General features: G+C 37.6%; 1 protein-coding gene across 1 annotated transcript in view; it reads right to left on the bottom strand.

The window, feature by feature from the left end:
• The window catches only part of SVEP1 (sushi, von Willebrand factor type A, EGF and pentraxin domain containing 1), a 318,257-nt gene that overhangs the window by 237,319 nt on the left and 59,671 nt on the right, over positions 1-21,267 (bottom strand). The window contains exon 3 of the mRNA XM_027839092.1: positions 19,515-19,691. Within this exon, the coding sequence (XP_027694893.1) occupies positions 19,515-19,691 (177 nt within the window). The remainder of the gene's footprint in view (positions 1-19,514; positions 19,692-21,267) is intronic.

Genomic DNA, 21,267 nt, shown 5'->3' on the forward strand with positions numbered 1-21,267 from the left:
TGGCTGTTTCTTTAATAGTCGCCCCTGTGTTTTCTTCATTCATGTAATAAAAATTTTCCCCTGTAATATTATGACCTTCATGCTTGTAAGTAGAGAGTCAGTCTCAGTATGTTGAAGAAGGGTGGGGGTAACATTTGAACATGACCCTAGGTTTCTAAGGTGGGAACTATAAGCCAAGGAAAGTAAGAAAACACCCCTAAACATACTCAGGTCCTTCATGTCCTGAAAGTCTCTGACAAAATACTTGTGTTTTGGAATTGGAATCAAAGATAACTGGTACAACCAGGCATCTACCAGCTCCACATGATGCTGGGTCAGAGTTCCTTATAGTTTAATAATGAGAGCCTCATTCCTTTGCCAGCGGCCACCATACTTTCCAAACCCCAAATTAGGGTACCTAGTGTGACGAAGGATAATCCTTCCTCCTAGTTTTATCAAGAACAACTTTTCATGTCCTGAAAGGAGAACCATTCTGGAAAATCCAGGATGTGTCATCATGATAGCCACGTCTGCAGAGATACCCAGCATTCCTGATTTAGGAATCCAGACATTCCATTCTCCTTCTCTGCTCCTGATCCAAAATAAAGGCCAGAAAGATTTTCTAAGTATGTGATACACTGGATCTAGAATCAGAGGACATGGGTTCAAAACTATCCCCCCTCCTCCTGCACATGCTAACGACATGTGGGACACTGGGCAGTTCACTTAATTTGCCTGAGCCTTGGTTTCCTTATCTATAAAATGAGGTGAGAGAGTTAAATGACTATTAAGATTCCTTTTAGCTGTAAATTTATGATTCTTGTGTCAGGTAAGGATAAAATACTATCTTTCAACATTTCAAAACCCAACAAGCTATTTAGAAGGTTTCTTGTGGATTTTTTTTTTGACAGTGGAGGGGCGGAGAGTAAAGTTGTGGGGTGGTTTAGGAGTCATTTTAGATTCCTGAATATGTCTGGCCTAGTTTTTTTTTTTCTAAATTTAAGCACAGGGGACAAACATCTAATAGTTGAAGTTCATTTCTAATGGATGAAGCAATCTAGCAGGAAAAAAAGGACAATTTCTTATCCTACTGTTTTATTCTCTTAGGAGGCACTGAGTTCATTGTGTACTTGGGGTCTCATTTCACAAAATTCTGCTCCCTAGAGAGCAATAGAAGAGCATAAATGTTTCTTCATTCATGCACCTGCATTTCAACACCTGGCATCTCATAAGATATCTGCTTCCAATGCCTTTGAGTCATAATCTGGCATATTCTCTGTAGCTGCAGACATCACAGATGCTTACGTCGGAAGCAAAGTAATGAAATTCTACAGCCTCAATTTCCACTGTAATTTATTGATTTTATTGATGTGCGTGGGCATATACACATGTAATTATTATTTTTTAGAACATTATGTTGCTGACTGATTTCTATTACCAAATTATCCATGTTGAATAGAGCTGTAACTGGTGTGTACATGGGTGCAATTAGAGTTTTGTCCTCAGGCAGGATATTTACATGGTACTAATAATACTGTTCTGGGCATATTTCCTCCACTCTCTGGTTCTACCCTGTATGTAAGATGGTGGTGGCAGGTTTCACCTCCCTTTTGTAACTTAGAAATCTCGGCTTGTCTAAAGGTGTACTTCTTCTCTCAGACTGTTGAAATCCAGGTCAATCCCTTTCTGAATGAACCCCCTGCCACTTGCCCCAGGCAGAAGAAAAATGCTCATTATAGGTCTGTGGCAGAAAAATGATAAGAGTGCTAGACTTGAATTTGGGACTCAACTCCAGCACTTAGTGGCTGTGTGACCCCTGGGTACATCAATGAACCCCTCTGAACCTCAGCTCTCTAATTGTAAAATGTGGCTAATCACATTTGCACTACATCTCCCAGGAATTTTAAAAGGAATCTTTATGCCTATTATAAATGTGAATAATTAACATTATTGTTAGCAGGACCTGGAAATCATCCAATGCAGTGGCTACTAGCTTATTTTTTAATCTTCGATAGTTTTTTCACAATCTAATTATAGTCACTCAACTAGCATTTATTAAGTAATTATGTTAAGTGCAAGGAATACAAAGGCACCACCGTGTTAAGTGCAAGGTATCCAAAGAGAGACAAAAACAGCCCCTACCTACAAAGAGCAAACATTCTAATGGAGCAAACAATTTGTAAATAACTAGGTACATGTAACATATATTAAGAGTAGGTAAAGACAGTGTGAAAGGGAAGGTACTAGCAGTTGGGAAGGACTGGAAAAGGGCTCCTCAAGAAGGGGACCATGGAGGACCAATGAAGCAATTGCTAAAGCAAGCATTTTTATCCTTGTCTTTACTCTTATATTCATACCTGCATAGTTAAAACAGTTTGAGGAAGTAAGGTGGGGCTGGACTAGCCATTGTAGTTCTCCAGAACAAAAAGCCTCTCTCTATGTGATAGGACTTGACAAGATACTTACTGTCAATAATGATCTTAATACATTTTTTGGGCATGTAATTAAAGTATTACAATTTTCCCTTCTCCTGACTCCTCCATTACAATGGGTGAGAGCTGTGTCACACAAGACATTGTTAAAAATTTCAGGAAGTATCCCTTTATTCAATAGATCTCCTCACATCATGACACTGCTGGAAGACATTTGTTCCTAACGTATGAATGTATTTCTATTGAATTTTTCATTGTGTCTGTTTCTTTTGCTAAGATCTTCATCTATATAATGCCTCCTAACTGTGGGTGTCCCCCACCATGCTCTGTCCTAGGCCCCCTTCCTTCAAATCTTTATACTTACTCTTTTACTTGGTGATCTTATCAGTTCCCATGAGTTTTATTACCAACTCTGCATAATCACTCTCAAATCTATGTAGCCTTGGTCTCTCTCCTGAGTTGGAGTAACAGTTGTTTGTGTGTTGTCTTCTCATTAGGATGTGAACTCCTTGTCAGGAGGGACTATATTTCTGCCTTTCTTTGTGTCACTTAGGATTCAAGCCTGAGCCCTTGTCTAAAACTCACAAAGTAGTCCTGTAGATCCATTACAAATTCATGCTCAGAAAACTTAGTCAGGTCTTAACTAATTCTCTAGATTTTTTAAAAATGTATACTTTGTTGACTCCCCATCATGTTTCCCACAGTGGCTATTCCAATTATTTTTCTGCCTACTTCTAGCCCCCCACTTGACTCTTCTTCATTCTCACATTCAACAGATCATCCTTCTTTTTACATTACTCAAAAGATCAATATTAAATCACCCATGTTTTTAACCTCAAAATTTCTATGTTTTCACTCATTCTAACCTTCCTTCCTCCTGTCTTAGAAAGCGTCCATCTTCTTTTTCAAGGCTAACCCCCTTAATCTGATCTTCTGGAGCTTTGCTGTGCTTAAACTTTCTTTGTCTTTTATCTTCAGTCTTGTTCATTCTATCGGTCCCTTCAATTTTTCCTATGAACAAAATTAGGTCTCAACCGAAAAAAAAAATCCTTTCCTCAACTTTCCTGACCTTTCAAACTACCATTTAATTTCTTTCATTTATAATTCTGTTTTTACTTCCCCACTACCAATTAACTCCTTATCCCCTTCCAATTTGGTTTGTCTCCACCACTCTGTAGAAGTGTTTTCTCAAAGATTACCATCCATGTCCTATTCAAAGGAAAGGATTTTTCTCAGGATATAGAATCCTTAACTGCTCTGTAGTATTTGACATTATTGAACAACCCACTTCTTAAAATTCTCTCCTCCTCTTGCTACCATGGCACCATATTATCTGTGTTCTCCTGTTTTTCTCATTACTCCTTTTTTAATCTACTGATTCCTTTCCTCTTTCTATGCCCAAAAGTGTCTGTTTTTCATTGTCCTCTTTTAATACTATATTCCTTGATCATCTAAATAGCTTCAATTATAACCTCCATATGGAATTTATACATTTAGCTCTGCCTCTTCCAATATCTAGTCCCACATTTCCAGATCAAATGATAGAATTTCAGACTTGAAAGGAATTTCAGAGGCCTATTCCAATCCATATGTAAAAGAAAGATTCGTTTCATATCATTCTGGACAAGTGGTCATCTATCCTCTGCTCAAAAGTCCTCCTGTGAGGGGAAAATCAGAACCAAAACTGTTAGACTTTGAATAGCTTTAATCATTAAGAATTTTTTTCCTTACATCAATCTTAAACTTTCCGTTTTACAGTTTGAGCCCATTTATCCTATTTTGCCTCTGAGGCAAAGCCAAGCAGAACAAATCTAATGTCTGTTCCACGTATTATCCCTTAAAATTTTTAAAGTTATCATGATAAACAACCTCAAGAAAGCAAGGATGATTCACTGATAGTCATATGAAATAATCCTGAGGTCCTTTATTAACCATCACTATCTGGTGATTCTCTGAATGTGCTTCATCTTATCAATGGTTCCAAGAATTGAACAAAATATATGTGATATGATGAAGGCAAAGCACAGTATGGGATAATATCCTACTGGTGATTTAAACCAAGCATGGTAAAAACCAAACTCCTTAATTTTTCACTAGTGTTATCACTAATACTCTCAGTCACTCGGGCCTGAAAGGTTATCATTTTTACTACTTCTCCCTTACATTTACTATCATTTACTACTTAACTACTATCATTTACATTTATCATTTACTACTTCTCCCTTAGTACCCTTACAACCTAAAATCAAGTCACTTAATCCTTTTGGTATTTCCTTCCCAATGCTGCTCATATCATTCCTTCCTTTTCCATTCTCATTGCCACTAAATCCAGTGCAGGCACTCATCACTCCCCGCCAGGACTATTGTAATAGTCTAACTATTGTTAGCCTAACTGCCTCCAGATGCTTTTCTATTTAATCCATGCTACATAAGAATGCTAGATAAATCAAACTGCTACTCTTACCATGTCAATCCCGGGCACAGAAAATTTTAATGACTCCCCATTGCCTACAGAACACAGCACAAATTCCTTAGCTTGAAATACTATTAAGATCAACCGTAATCTGACCCCAACTTCTCTTTCCAACTTTATCTCCCATGATTTGTACTTTTATGTCTCCATTCTCTGACTGTGCCCAGTCCATTCCAATGGCATGGAATGTCATTCTCCCCATCTCTGCCAATCAGAATTCTACCCATGCTTCAAGGTTCAACTTAAACTATACTTCTTCCATTAAATCTTTCCTGATGTCTCCCTCCAACACAAAGTAGTAGCTCTTTTTCATCTGGACTTTAGTGATATTTTTCTTGTTGTAATTCACTGTGTGAATGGCTTTGTTCCTTTATAAGATTGTAAACCCCTAGAGGGCAACCTTGTAACTCTCAAAGCAATAGGGACAGAACCTTATATATAGTATGTACTTAATAAATACTTGTTGAATGAATAAATGAATGTATTTAAATTAATTCCCTTTGTAGGGTGTCAGAATTAAGTCTGGATGAAATTTCTGTGATGAAAAGGTTGAGTGCTGTGAGACTCTCATCTGATTATCTGTGTGGTCTAGGCGAAGACACTTTATGGTATTCCAATTACTCTAACAAAATTTCCCTTTTCCATATTCCCATGCCATGAGAAGTTTGGGTTGGCTTCTGCATGATATCTGTGAATTTTTCAAAGGAAGATCAAAATGCAAGCATTTGACCTTGGCATTAGCTTTGTTTTTCAACACTTTTAAATTCCACTACCCATTACCCTCTCTTTTATTTGGAGGGGGTGTGGTACATAAGTCTGGGAACTGAGTAGATTATTCCCAGCTCTCCTACTGGCTGACTTTTCCCAAGTCACTCAATGAGTCGGTGAACCAAGTTTCATAAAACCACAGAATCCCAGAGTTGGAAGGAGACTCAGAGGTCACCTAGACTAACCTTTCTTTGAAACATGATTTCTCTCTCTACAGCATCGGCACAGTATGAAAGAGAATAATTGCAACCAAACTCACTAAATGGTTACAAAAGTTATATGAGATAGTAGCAGAGAGGCATAAAAGGACAACACCATTACACAGTATAATGAAGGGAAATGGAAGAAATTATTCATATACATATACACACCCAGTAACAACAACTTATATTTATGTAGCACTTCGTGTTTTATAGCACTTTTTTTCCCCATAATAAACCAGTGAGGTAGTTAATAAAAGTATTATTAATCCCATTTGATAGATGAGGAAACAAGTTCAGGAAAGTTGTGATTTGCTCGTGGTCCCATAGTAAGACTCAAAACCAGGATTCAAACTGAGATTTTATGATTATGATTTTATATAATTTATATAATTATGATTATGATTTTATGATTATGATTTATGATATATTAAAAATAAGGATACAGTGGAACAATGTTGCTTCCACTGTATCCTTATTTTTAATATACTTCTGCTTCCCTGCCTAACTCCCTGATTTGTATCTACATGCTTCTTTTCCCCATCTCTTGCTATCTGAAATCAACATCTTGTACTCCATGTCTTTTGGCTAATCTCTTGCTTTATCGAATCACTGCTTTTCCCATTGTATTTTTAAAACTGCTTCCCTTTGTCTTGTTTGCTTTCCTTATTTTTGAAAACTCTATTTTTTCTGATGCATTTTCTTCTAAAGAAGTGTACCTCCTTGAGAAGCTCAAAAGCTTTCTTTTTTGTTTGTTCATGCATCTTTCTTCTTCAAAGCTTTTCAAGGAGGAGGAAAGAGACATTCCCAAAATAAAAGAAGATACAGTCATCTGAATGAATATCAAAATTACTCTCTGGTGTCATCTATGTCAATATAAAGTACTGTCTCTTTAAAGTACTTCTCAGATTTCTAAGAAAAACAGTAATGCTTCTTCAGAATTCTGAGACTGCTGTTCACTTTGAATGTTATTAGCTATAGTGTGCTAGAGTGACATGGACACCAGAAAAATTTTATGCGTATAGGACAAATGTAATATATCTTATTATAGACCAAAGATGAGAATTTGTTTGTTACCTGTAAGCTACTCTCAGAGAGAAGCCAGGGTCTGAACCCAGAAAGATAAAAAGAGAGTAAGAAGTGAAAGGGTAGATTTTAGAACTACATCAGCTCAGCCTGAAACTAGAAGTGATGGATCTTCAGTTGCTCTGGAGGAATGAACCTAGGTGAGCAGAGGAACAATGGAAGCAGAGAGTCCGAGATAAATCAGGGAATTAACTAGTTTGGCTGGTAGTCCTGCCTCCTGATGTATTTGGCAAGCATGAAGTAGACCAAATCATCTTAAGTGAAAGTATCTGTTGAATACAGAAGCTATGCTCATCAAAGAACTTCTATGTCCAGTTCCTGAGACAGAAGTTTACAGTTCCGTGGTTGGCAAGTCACCCTGAGCATATGGGTATTCTTGTTTTGTTTGCCAGATTTCTGTATGTCCATTCTCCTGCACAAATTCTGAGTGCACTTTGAGGGGCCGTGATCCAGGTTTATGTGTAGATTGTGATGTATTTTTGTCATCCATGTACTTGCTGTAATATAAATATTTGTGGTATTATTATTTCTTTAGCCTTATTGTTAAATAAGTGGTTATGTTTAAGATTTAAAGGTATTATTTTTTTGAATGGCTAACTGGTTTGTGTAAAGCTAATGTAGTAAGTAGGGGAATTGAAGAATTTGAGTATAACCACAACATGATAATCCTTCTCTATAAACCTAGACTTGTGACTGTGAGAGCGGGTTAATGTCCAGAGAGTTTGAATAGAAGTCCACACATCCTGTGTGAAAACACTGAAGTCCTACGGTATGGGTGGCCCAGTCCATATACCTAGTACACCTAAACTTCCATTTGGCGTCAATTTAATTATTATTTCTCCCTCCTCCTCCCACTTACATGTCTTTTTCCCCCTAAAGTCAGCTACTTCACTAATCATTTAGGGATATAATCTCAGAAATTCTATGTAGAGTATTCATAACCCCTTTCAGGGTTATAAGGAGTTCCCATGACTTAGGCTTTAGCATTGCTGACTTCCTGTGCTGTCAAGGTAAGAAAAATTAAAGATGAGGCTGCCTATCTGGTCCTTAAGGATCCTGTAGCTATAATAACTTAATTTCAAATAAACCAGATGGACAGATTAATTAAAATAAGTACCTTGAATAAGTGATTTCTTGCTTCTGAACCCATTCATGACTTGGAGTCTTAGATAACAGACTGGGGATAAGAAAGATTTACCCACAGTCAAACACCTAGTAAAAGTCAGAGGCAGGATTTGAACTCAGATCTCTTGACTCCAATTCTAACACTCTACGTAATACATCAAGATGTCTCTCACTTTTACCATGTTGATGATAAAGGAAGAAAAATAAAAGGTTCAGTTTGATTAAGTACATTTTCAATAGAAATAAAAGTAGTCATTAAACATAACTCTCATATTTACATAATGCTATATAGATACAAAAATACATCATGTGAATTATTCCACTTATTCTTTTATAATTAGTCTCTTTATGAGGTTTTGTGTCATTAATAACATTTTAGAGAGCAGAAATCTAAGGCTCAGAAAAGCTCATTCAACAATGGCAGAGGAATGACATGAACCCAGGTTTTTCTGACTCACAGGACCTAAATCTGAGGGTTTGAGTTTGAACCCTAGCTCTGACTGAGCAAGTCACTTAGCTTTCTTTCTGTAAAGTGAAGTAGTTGGACCAGATAGCCTTTGAAATTCCTTCTAGTTCTATGATCCAAAGCCCAGTGTTTTTTCCTTATATTCCTCTTTATATAACCACATACCTTTCTCCATTCTTCCAAAGATCTCAAAGCACATTCAAAACTTTTATTTTTTACTAGAAAGATTCAAATTCCCAGTTGAAGACCCAAAACTTTTCATTTTTAAATTTAAACTTTAACAATGACAAGTCCAATGGCAACTAAGATCTAAGTCCACAAACTTCTTTCTCCCCCAATAATTCACTTTTCTTTCTCTTAGGTTTCTTATCTGTTCTATTTTCATTGTCAAGGTAACAGGATGGTATTCTTTGTAGGAAGTTTGTCCTTTCCAGCTGAATGGATGAGGATCAGGACACAAAACTGTATTTGCCTCCAAGTCACTTGAGCTAAATTGCCCTCCTACATGCCTGCATGCAATTTACTGGGCATCCATACCAGCCGGCTCTGTGAATTGAGCTCCCAGGTGGACTGATTCCAATTTCACATTCTAGTAATTATTCACACATTACCTTGAATGGAACACTGAAAAAAAGGTTTCTCCCTATCCTATATGATTTGTGCCCTTCTATTAGTATGTATCCTATTTTTTATACAGGCATACAAATCAATCATTTGCATTATGAATTATTTTATAAAACCAAAATGACAAAACCTTCCACAAAAAGAAGACAAAACTCTTCTACCATGTGACTTTATAATTTTTGATTCCTTGACTATAATATATGAGGGGATCTATTAAATCCTAGTTTTTAATACACGTTTGTCCAGGCATTACTAGGTTTTATTTCTAGTAAGAAATATTGCAGAAGATGTTAAAATATATTTTGTCAAAATCATTCTTCACATGTAAAAAAAATCCATGATTAAGAATTCTCTGACAGAATTACATATCCTTTGAAATAAGAGGGGATATTGCCTTATACTTTCAATAAAGAGGAAAATACATGTTTATGAGCAAATATTGCTTGAAAATGCAAGGATGAATGTTTTTAATAAGCTTACTTACTTTATTAAAGTATTTACTTAAACAGATTTACTGACCTAAAAAAGATAATTGTTAGTGTTTAATTGAGTTTTGCACACAAATGTTTTTTAAAGTTGTAAACTCATAAAATATTCTTCACTTTTCCTTACACTTACCAGAGTTTAAAGTTAGCTTTCCTCCACTGAGAGGCAATGTGGAGGAGTAGATAGTGAGCCATCCTCACAGCGAACAGACCTGAGTTTAAGTCCTGACTCTGAGTACGTCATTTAACTTCACAATGTTCTAACAGCTCTCCAAACTATAAATTGAAAGAAAGTGCTGACTTATATTTGTAGAGGGAGTTTCTTCCCCTGGGAGTTTGCTATACCAATGAAATCACAGGCCCAGTCCCTAATCCCTATGTCAATCAATCAGTAAATATTTATTAAGTATCCACTATGTACCAGGCACAGTGCTAACTACTAGGGATATAAAAAGAGGCAAAAGACAGTTTCTGCCCTCAAGGAACTGACAGTCTACTGGGGGTGGGGCAACAGGCAAACAAATATATGCAATAAAAAACTAAATTGTTGTTATTTAGTCATTTTTCAATCATAACTCTTTGTGACCCCTCTTTTTGGGTTTTCTTGGCAAAGATATTAGAGTGGTTGCCATTTCCTTCTCTAGCTCAGGAAACTGAGGCAAACTTGCCCACAGTCACACAGTTTAATAAGTGTCTAAGGATGGATTGGAACTCAGATCTTCCTCACTCTAGGCCCAGCACTCTATCCACTGAGCCACCTAGCTGCCCTGTTAAAGATAAATAGGAAATAATGAACAGAGATAAGGCACTAGAATTAAGAGGGATTGGGAAGAGCTTTCTATAAAAGATAGGATTTTAGCTGGGACTTAAAGGAAACCAGGGAAGCCAATAGGCAGAACTGAGGAGGCAGAACATTCCAGGCATGGGGGACAACCAGAGAAAATGCCCAGAGCTAAGAGATGGAGTGACTTGTTTGTGGAACAGCCAGGAAGCCCATGTCACTGGATTGAAGAGTACGTGTTCGGGAATAAAATGTAAGACTGTAAAGGTAGGAGGGGGCTGGGTCATGGATTATGTTTGAATATCAAACATAAGCATTTTGTATTTGATCCTGGAGGTGTCAGGAAACCACTGGAGTTTATTGACTAGGGGAGTGACACGAGCAGATCTGTGCTTTACAAAAATCACTCTGGTGGTTGAATGGAGGATGGATTGGAGTGGGGAGAGACTTGAGGCAAGCAGACACATAAGTAGGCTGCTGCAATAATGAAGGCGTGATGTGATGGGGGCCTGCACCAGCCATGGAAGCATCAGAAAGAGAAAAGGAGGAGTATTTGAGAGATGTTGCAAAGGTGACATTGACAGGACTTGCAACAGCTTGGATATGGGGGGTGAGAGATAGTGAGGAATCCAAGCTGACTCCTCGGTTGACTCCCAGGACAATTCCTATGTAAATAAAGCAAGCTTGGCAAGCATCCTCAATGCTGTGTAGCAGGATGAGATTCCATTTAAATTTTAAAGTTATCTCATAAACCACTAAACAAATGTTTCATTACCCGCTGGAATAATCGGATCCTAGAAAGGTCATAACACCAAGGCGATTTATAATAGTGACTTATCTACAGTATTTTTTTCCTTTTTAAACAGGCAAAGTATTGGCATTTGAGGCTTCTTAAAAATCATTATGAAAGACAACTTGATGTTGTGGCTAGAAAGCTGGCCTGCAAGTCAGGAAATCCAAGGTTGAAGACCAACCTCAGACACACACTAGCTATGGACCCCTCAGCAAATCACTTAACCTCTCAGTGCCCAGTACTCCACTTATATCCAACTTGTTAATGCAGTATATTAAAAAGCAGGTACCAGTCTACATGGGGGGGGGCAGGAGACTTGTCTCAGGGAGTTGCTTACACTATTGAAATTACAGGTCCAATTTTTTTTTAAAAACCACCATTATTAGGATTTTAAAATGATTATTATTAATGTAAATTTGTATGGAAGATGTGGTGAAAAAGAAAGAAAAAGACATTTTTCTAGGTTGTATACAACTGGAAAATAGGTGGGCTAGTTATAGAGCAGTAATAAGAGACAGAAGATAAAACAATTTATGCAGTTCATTGATTCTTTGAGATTCTAAAAGAGCAAGGGAAAGGAGGCCTCCGTGCATTAGTTATATTCTCTTGTTGTTCAGCTGTTTCAGTGGTGTCAGACTCTTTCATGACCCCTTCTGGGTTTTCTTGGTAAGAATAAAACACATTTACTTTAAATAGAGTGAAGAGAGGCTAGCTAAATATGTGCCCTAGCAGGTAAGCCTTTTCTGTCACATTTTCTTCCTCCCAGGATTTACTAAGGGCATCTGATGATGGGACAGGATAAGAGAGGTGGTGCAGAAGGAGGCTTTGTAGTTGAGAGCAGGAACTGGACAGGATCCTTCATTTTTGGAATTTCAGAATATTAGACACATTATTAAAACCACCTGTAAAGAATATAGTTGACTGATGGTGGGAGTTGTGTGATATCCCAAACAGAAAGATCTAGAGATAGATTTCAGTTCTACAAAAGGCCAGAAGGAATCAATGAAATAAGGGATAACAGACATTTCCAATCTATGATGAATTCTAATATGGTATGTTATACTTGTGATCCACCTGGTATCTAGTTGTCCACACAATGGAAAATTAAAACCATTAATCATCAGTGTACCAGCTATACATCAAGTTTTATGTTCACTCTCTTTTTTTTTTTTGACATCAATGTCAAACTGCCAGCAGCATTCCTCCGCATTATATGAAGACAAATCAGCAATGCATTCTGCAAATTCCTTTTATTTTACAAATCTAATATTAGGCTCAGTTGGGGTGTTTTTTTTTTCAGTTAAACTCTGTTTAAGAAAATAAGATCTCTCCATGTTATTGGTATTCCATTCAAGAATGTATGTGAATCTTTGATCTCTTTTTTTTCTAATGACCTGATAGAATACTTGGGCCAGAATGCATACAAAAAAATACTCTAAGTTACAGAATATTCCCCAGTGTTTATTACACTTATTGAGACCTGTAGTCAATTAACACACATATTTTTGAATACTTCAAACCACTCATTTTTTTCCACTGGTGCACATCCTTTTTCCACTGAAGAGGTTCCCATTCCATCTACACATTAATAAAAAGTCTTGGGGGAAGCTAGGTGGCACAATGGATAGAGCTCTGGCCTTGGAATTAGGAAGACCTGAGTTCAACTCCAGCCTCAGACACTTGACACTTAGCAGCTTTATGCCCCTGGGCAAGTCACTTAACCCCAACTGTCTCACCAAAAAGCAAAACAAACAAACAATAAAAAGTCTTGGCATGAATTGTTGTGGTTCCCCAAAATCAGGTGGTCAGCTTGATGATGAGCCATTGTAAAGTTATCTAAACTGATCCTCAGACAACGTGTATGATTCATCACGGAGCCTGTACTCAAAGCTACTCTAGTTTGGCAGAACCTGCCAGTTTTCCTCCTTAGGCAAGGCTTCAGGAAGCCACAATGATCCTACCACCATGATAAGGCACAGGCTTAGGACTTTAGTAAAGGAAATATACTTCGGTCCTTAAAAGTCCTGTAATTTCACTGGCATAGGCAATTCTTTCACAGATGCAGATCATGACCCCTTGTAGGCATGGCTTTGATCCTACCACCTACTTAATTCAGGTTCGATGTTGGCAGGATATAATGTAATGTAGGTCACTGAACATTTAATAAAGGAGGAGGTTTACTTTGCCCTAACACAGCAAGGACACAGGGGGCGCTTGGTTTCTCTGGATATCCCCCTTCCCCTCTGGAAATGCACCTAGTCTATAAGTCATTGGGTATAGCAATTCAAATGGTCTCAGGCACCCACCAAATCTCAGGGTCACCAACTATAACCTGAGGGTACCCTTTATAATTTCAGGTTGCTGTGGCAGGGAAGTTGGGGCCAGTCAGATTTTATGTAGAAAAGAAGCTGCATCAGGGAAATCAGGGAAGCTATATCAGGAAAACACTAGTCCTGTCATACCCCTGGATGACTCAGGAGATGACCGTCCTGTAGCTAACACAGTGACGACCTTCTCTGAATCCAGCTAGGCTGGTCCTTGGAAAACAGACATAGTTGGTCTTCAGCTCTGTACTTGAGACTTTGCTTACTCAGAGCTTGTGTTTGATTGACATGGCTTTTGAGAACCAAGTAACCTCTGAAGAACTTTAATGTAGGACAGATAAAGATTATAGGTATGAATATAGATATGGAGGTAGAAATAGATATATAGATAGGTACAGAGGTATAGATGTAGAAACAGGTATAGCTAGATGTAAAGAGAGATTATGTAGATCACACATACACTCACACTCACACAAACATATGATGGATAGAGTGCTGGACATGAAGTTGGGGAGATCTGAGTTTAAATCCTGCCTCAAACTTACTACCTATATGTTCACTGGCAAGTTATTTAACATCTCTCAGACTCCATTTCCTCTGTCAAAGGGGGTTGTTGTGAGATTCAAATGAGATAATAAATTTTATATATAAATATGTAGATATATATCATATATAAATATATATACACATACAATTCTTTGCAAGCTTTAAAACATTATTTGTTAGCATTTACAAATGAGAGCTGTGTAAATATATGACATATATATGTAGACAGACAGACAGACATATAGACATAAACATAGTGGTATATCTAGATTTAATGAGCAGTGAGACATATATTTTCCTTTGGTCTAGACCTGTGATTTAATTGGGATAAGGAACTCCTTATCTCTTTATAAATTCTCTTTATCAATTCAGATCGACAACTATTCTGCAAATTATAATCCTAGAGTGTTGTTTGGGGGACACAGAGTAGTTAAATGACTTGGCCAAGGTGACACTGCCAGGTCTTCCTGATCTCAATATGTATGTGCATGTTTATCCACAAATAGATATGTGCACTTGCCCACAGATATGCTTATATAGTTGCACATATTTTTTGCATGTATCAATTTGCAAATAGTATATTCTCATTTACATCTATATCTATACCTATAGATATAATAACATATGTACTCATGTATTTATTTATGGTCCAAGATCTCCATTTCTATAGTCATGCTAATTTATTCACCATTTTTTCTCACTGATGCAGAATCCCCTGGTGCAGGGCATTAAGCCTTTGAGCTACTGTCCAGCCTGACCTTTCCTAATTGCTTACTCTCCCAGGCTCATGGAAATGAAATTAATCACTGTCACCAAGTGTCCCCAGAACACCAAATGAATCCACATTCTGCTCCTCTCAAGTCCCTTTTGGGGAAGTCCATAGCAGCTGCAAAAGCTTTGGATTTTAATACTTGATTTCTCTAGCTATACACAGTTGTCTCTTTGATATGCCTTCCCTACATTTGTTTGTCTCAGTGAATGTTACTATTAAGCTAACCAAGAGTACATTTATTTCATTATCTATCAGATAGCTAAAACCAACCAGTAAATTTGGACATAGAATAAACAATGATAGTACTGTGCTTGCCTACACTTTCAGTGATTTCTTTGTTTAATTGATTCAATGGGACAAAAATTAATTTCTTACTATAACTCTTTTTTTCCCCATTACGTCACACGATTTTAAAAAGGGAGAGAGCAGAATTGGACTTGTAATATTTCTCAACATCAAAGTTAACACCGACCAACAAAACAAAACAAAACAAAACAAAGCATATCTATTTTGAAGTATGTTTTCCCTTGTTTTATTTTAATCACTCCAGCATGTTGGAAGAACTTTTCATTAGATGGTCTGGTTTAAGAAAACTTTGGATTCATTTTGTATCCCTGATGCATGATTTGTGCTATGATAACAAGTAAAATACACCTCTATTGGTGGGAGTAACAAGAAGTGATTCATGAATTAGATTCATGTCAAAATAAATAAGGCAGATTGTCCCTCATACTGTGGATCTTAGTATCTATTGAAGATATTTTATGTTCCAATGCTGTTTGTAAAGTGAGTGAAACAAATAAATGTATATTTTCTTCTTTGTTTTGTTTTGTTTTATTAATTTATTTTGATTTATCAATAATCACTTCCATATGCTTTTGAGTTTAAAATTTTTCTCCCCCTTCCTTTCCACCACCCTCCCCAACATGGTGCACAATCTGATATAGGCTATACATTTACATTCATATTAAACATATTTTTACATTAGTGATGTAAGTAAAAATTAAAACCAGTAGGAGGAACCCTCAGAAAGAGGAAACAAAACTCAATAGAAGAGAAAAAAAAATAGCAATTCGACTTCCATAATTCTTTCTTTGGATGTGGATAGCATTTTCCATCACAAGGCCTCTGGAGATGTCTTAAATCCTTGTATTGCCAGGAAGGGTTAAGTTTATCAATATTAGGAATCACACAACATGGCTGTTATTGTGTACAACATTCTCTTGGTTCTGCTCACTTCACTCAGCATCAGACCATACAAGTCTTTTCAGGTTTTTCTGAAGTTAGCCTGTTCATTATTTCTTATAGAACAATAGTATTCCATCACATTCATATACCACAACTTGCTCACCCATTCCCCAATTGATGGGCATCCTCTCAATTTCCAATTCTTTGCCACCACAAAAAGAGCTGCTATGAATATTTTTGTACATGTGAGTCCTTTTCCCATTTGTGTGATCTCTTTGGGATATAGCCCTAGAAGTGCTATTGCTGGGTCAAAGGGTATGCACATTTTTATAGCCCTTTGGGCATAGTTCCAAATTGCTCTCCAAAATGGTTGGATCATTTCACAACTCCACCAACAATGCATTAGTGTTCCAATTTTCCCACACCTTCTCCACATTTATCATTTTCCTGTTTTGTCATGTTGGCCATTCTGATAGATGTGATGTGGTACCTCAGAGTTGTTTTGATTTGCATTTCTCTAATCAATAGTGATTTAGAGCATTTATTCATATGACTATAGATAGCTTTAATTTCTTCATCTGAGAACTATCTGTTCATATCCTTTGATCATTTATCAATTGGGGAAAAACATATATTTTCTTATGGAACATCTATTATATAGACCAAGGATACTGGGCCCTATAGAAATGTGGAAGCCCATTGCAATAGGAAAAGAATGTGGGTCCTCTTCTGCAACTTACTAGCTATGTGAAGTTGGGTAACAATCTACCTCTCTTGGGCTTGGTTTTTCCTTCTGTAAAAGAGGGGGCCTGAACTAACATGGTGTAATAGGTGTAACATAGGTCCAGGAATCAGGAGACTTGTATTCTAGTTCCAGCTATTCCACAATGCGGCTATGTGACCTTTGCTTCCCTGGACCTCAGTATCTATGGTTATTTTGGAGCCAATATTTCTACAAATGGGAAAGAACACTAAGAATTATAACTCCTCTGCGTACAAGAGAAAATCACTAATTTTACATGGACAACAGTAAGATTTGATGGCTAATAAAGCAATATACTTTGCAAAGGAGTCTACAGCACCTATGTAATATTGAATTCTTTGAGTTTCATCCAGGTGGAAAATTGTACAGAATTTACTTTTGCAATCGTACCACATGTGTGTGATTCATCGTGGTAAAGAATGATACTAACCATGAGTAAAAAAAAGTTCAAGAATCAGTGATTTAGATCTACTACTCTCTTTTTTGTCTTTCTGAGAATAAGAAAGGGCTGGAATCATAAGAAATGAGGAGAATTGAAAACCTTTCTTTTTCTCTTTACTCTTTAAAGCCCAGGAGAAACCAACAATAGTACAACTCCAGAAAGGTCACAATGAGTGTGGTGGTGATCCAACACCATTTTTCCTATAGTATCCAATATCACTTGTTCCTTAGACAGATCCTTAAAAACAACAAAACGGACATTTATGTGAAGGGAACTGTATCTAATTCACAGCCTTGTGTGCATCATGATAAACAGATGCAACAAGGATTAAAGCAGAAAACCACGGATGTAAGCAGAAGGACAGGATAACCACAGATCCCACTGTGCTTGGCTTTTTGGCTCCATCCAGCAGAGGGTTCTTTCTACTCCCTCCTCTGAAGCACAAGGAACAAGCCCACCCAACACCATCTTCAGGACTGCTGCTCCCTTCTGCTTACAACAGATGGAGGAAAGGCAGCAGTCACTGGCTAGTGCAACTGGTGGGAGTGGGTGTGGGAATCTCCTCAGACCACAGAAAGGAGGGTGGCCCTGGGGGAGAGACAGACACTGTGTGACTGGGCCTGCTTGCTTGCCAGCCAGCTGCACCGAAGTGACTTATTGGCAGAGAGCAACAGCCCAGTTTAAGACCACACCAGAACCAGACATACTGACTACAGCACAAGTTGAAAAAAATAATAATAATAAAAAGAGCCTCTGCCTTGGGTTAGTTGGGAGACTTATGGAGAGAAGAACTGAGGTAAATAGGAAAGTGTGGGAGGATATATGATGAGGGGAAAGGCTAGGAAATTTACTTTGATGACCCAGAAGCTCTTAGGCTATTCTTTTAATGCCTTAAGTAAGAGAGTCTCCTGGTTGGGGAGAGCATGGATCCTAGGAAGGAATGACTTCTGGGTGGAAGTGAAAAGCAGTGCCAAGGAGGAAAAGATTTTGATAGATGGGAAGGGAACAGAGGCACAAAGGAAGAGAAGGAAATGGAGGAGAGTAAGGGAAAAAAAAACACGACAGGGAAAGAGCAACAAGGGAAAGGAAAAAAAACAATGAGGAAAATGTCAGCATAGAAAAGGGAGGAGAGAAAGGAAGTCTAGTATTACAGGATCCTGGAGAGGACTATCCAGGTCATCTAGTTCAACCCCTTTCATTTTACAGATGTGGAAACTGAGGGTCAAAGAGACAAATTGACCCAAGAGAGAAAGAGAAATGGCACATCCAAGCAAACAGACAAAAAAAATGAAATTTCTCAACTGCAGAGGTTGATTTTCTGCCAATTGTCAAAAGAAAGATTGTTCATATTTCAAATATGGGACAAACAGTAAACACCATGTGCTACAGTAGAAAGAAAAGTCACTGCTCCTGAATGCTCCCAACTGATGTTTGTTTACAAGAAAATGCATCTTCTCAAAATAGCAAATCATTATCAACCATCGACATGCTTCTGTTTTTATGTAAAAATACATCAAGGGAATAAATGCTGCTCATCAGAGAAGAGACACATGCTAATTCATGATTCCCAAGAAAGTACCATACGATACTTCTTCCCCAACTGCATGTGTAATTTTACTAATAAAGGGAACTGCCAGTGAAAAAGTTCCTTCTACCAATGCACATTGGCACCTGTTCTACACAAGTTATAGTGAGAGTATGTGACTTGCTCAAGGTCTCTCAGTCAGGTATGGGTCAAAGGAGATACTTGAAGTAGATCTTGACAGAGAGGCCAGTTCTCACGGATTATAAGACTGCCTCTCATGGATTATAAAAATTCTAAATTATTGTCTTAGTTTCACTGCTATAATCTAAGAGTTAAAACTGGGGGTGAGGAGAGTAATTAGGGAACACCCACAGGACCATGAAGGAACCTTAATTTCCATATAATGATAAGTTTCTAGCTCTGAGAAGGCAATGAAAGGGGATACAAGAACAGCTGAACCATCATCATCCCACAGCACAATCCCAGAAGTCACAGATGGTCTTAGGTCTGCAAGGCCAAACTTAAGCTGGCATCCATTCTGCATAGCAGCTGACACTATCATTTGACCCACATGATCATCCACACACAATTAACAAGCACCTACTATGCACCATGCACTGTGCTTAACACTAGGGGTACCCAGAAAGGCAAAAGATAGTCCCTGCTGTCATGGAGCTCACCATCTAATGGGAATGAATATGAACCTGAGTCAGCTCTAGATACAGTTTAGCTGGAGACTGACCTGTGCATTCATGTTGCAGTCCTTTTCCAAAGTAGCCCTTTTCACAGATGCATTCAAACTGGCCAGTGTGAATGCCACACTTACAGCTTGCCATTACATCACAGCAATCCTTGCCCGCCTCACAGAGATAGGAACAGTGAGATATATCTTCTTGAATATAATTCCCAGAAGGCAGATCTGTCAAATAACAAGAAGACGAGAGACAATGAGCCACCAGTTAAATATCATCAAAACCACTTTCTAAATTAAAAAAACCTAAGCCTCTACTTTTTACAAGGTGAAGAACATTTCTATTCTTATTAAGGTCCCTGAAACTCTCCACTATTTGTTTTTCCATACCGAAATATGTGTCATTTCCACTTATTTCAGTCTGGGAGAACATGTTAGTAAGCCAAATCATTTTAGTCTGGGACCTCATAAAAAATTCCCACAGGTTACACAGCGTCAGGGCTTCAATAGGAATTTAGTCTTTAAGCCTTCAGATACAGCTAATGCCGTAGGTCATGTCCGCCTGGGCTCAGCACCAGCAGTATTCTTCTGTCCCAACATTTGGTCAATCAGCACTGAATTATCTGCTGTAGATTTCATTCAAATCAGAAATGAAACTCCTGACTACAGGGAAGCAGTTCTGAGCTCCTGGCTAAAGTCCTAATGGTTCCTGCCTGAAGACCTAACTGATATTCTTGGCAGGAAGAACAATGAATAAATTCAGTATGAGAATCAAAGTCCTGTTTTCTGTTGAATAGTGAAGAAGACTAATTAGGCAGACCTTATGTCTTGAGTATTAACTGGTTTCCAGAAAAGTATTGGCTCTGCTTCTGTGCAAAATGTGGGAATTAAAATATTTTGTCATTTACTTGTGGGCACTAATGAAGTCATCTTCTTTAAATTTGGTTTCTGAATCTTTTACCTTATTTCTTCAAATGTAAAATAATAAACTGAACTATTTATGTTTTAAATACATACTACCTTTATTTTTAAATTTTTTTCAATCTGTAAAAATCTACTTTTTCTCCTTCACATACCCCCCATTACCCATTTTTAGAAAAGGAAAACAAAACCCCCTTTACAAACATTTATAGAAAAGGAAAACAAATGTCCAGATTGGTCCCCCGAAAGACTTATTTTCATTCTGAGTCTTTTACCTCTCTATGGGAGGTGAGTAGCATAATTCACCTCATTAGTTCTCTGGAATCATTCTTGGTAGGTATTTACAAGTTATTTATCTTTATAACATTGTTATCATTCATATAAATTGTTCTCCTGCTTCTGCTCATGTCATTCTGTATCAGTTCATACAAGCTTTCCTCCCAAGTTTCTCTGAAATCACCCCTTCGTCATTTCTTACAGCACAATAGTATTCCACCACATTTATATACTATGATTTGTTTATCCATTCCTCAATTGATGGGCTTCTCCTCAATTTTCAATTCTTTGCCACTTATATATTAACTTTAACAACAAAAAAAGCAGATGTTTTAATTTGAGACTGTTACTTTTTCTTTTATGTACAGTATCAGATATTACAACTTATTATTTGTGTAGTGAGGGACTGCTGAAGGAAGTAATTTCTCTTTCTGTTTCTCTCTCTCCCTCTCCCTGTCTCTCTCTCTCTCTCTGTCTCCCTCCCTCCCTTCCTCTCCTCCCTCTCCCTCCCTCTCTCTCTCTCTGTTTTTCTTTGTCTCTCTGTCTCTGTCTGTGTCTTTCTGTCTGTCTGTCTCTGTCTGTCTCTGTCTCTCTGTCTCTCCCCCCC

The sequence above is a fragment of the Vombatus ursinus genome, unplaced genomic scaffold (genome assembly GCF_900497805.2).
Source record: "Vombatus ursinus unplaced genomic scaffold, bare-nosed wombat genome assembly UNPS02014832.1, whole genome shotgun sequence".
Taxonomy (NCBI): Eukaryota; Metazoa; Chordata; class Mammalia; order Diprotodontia; family Vombatidae; genus Vombatus; species Vombatus ursinus.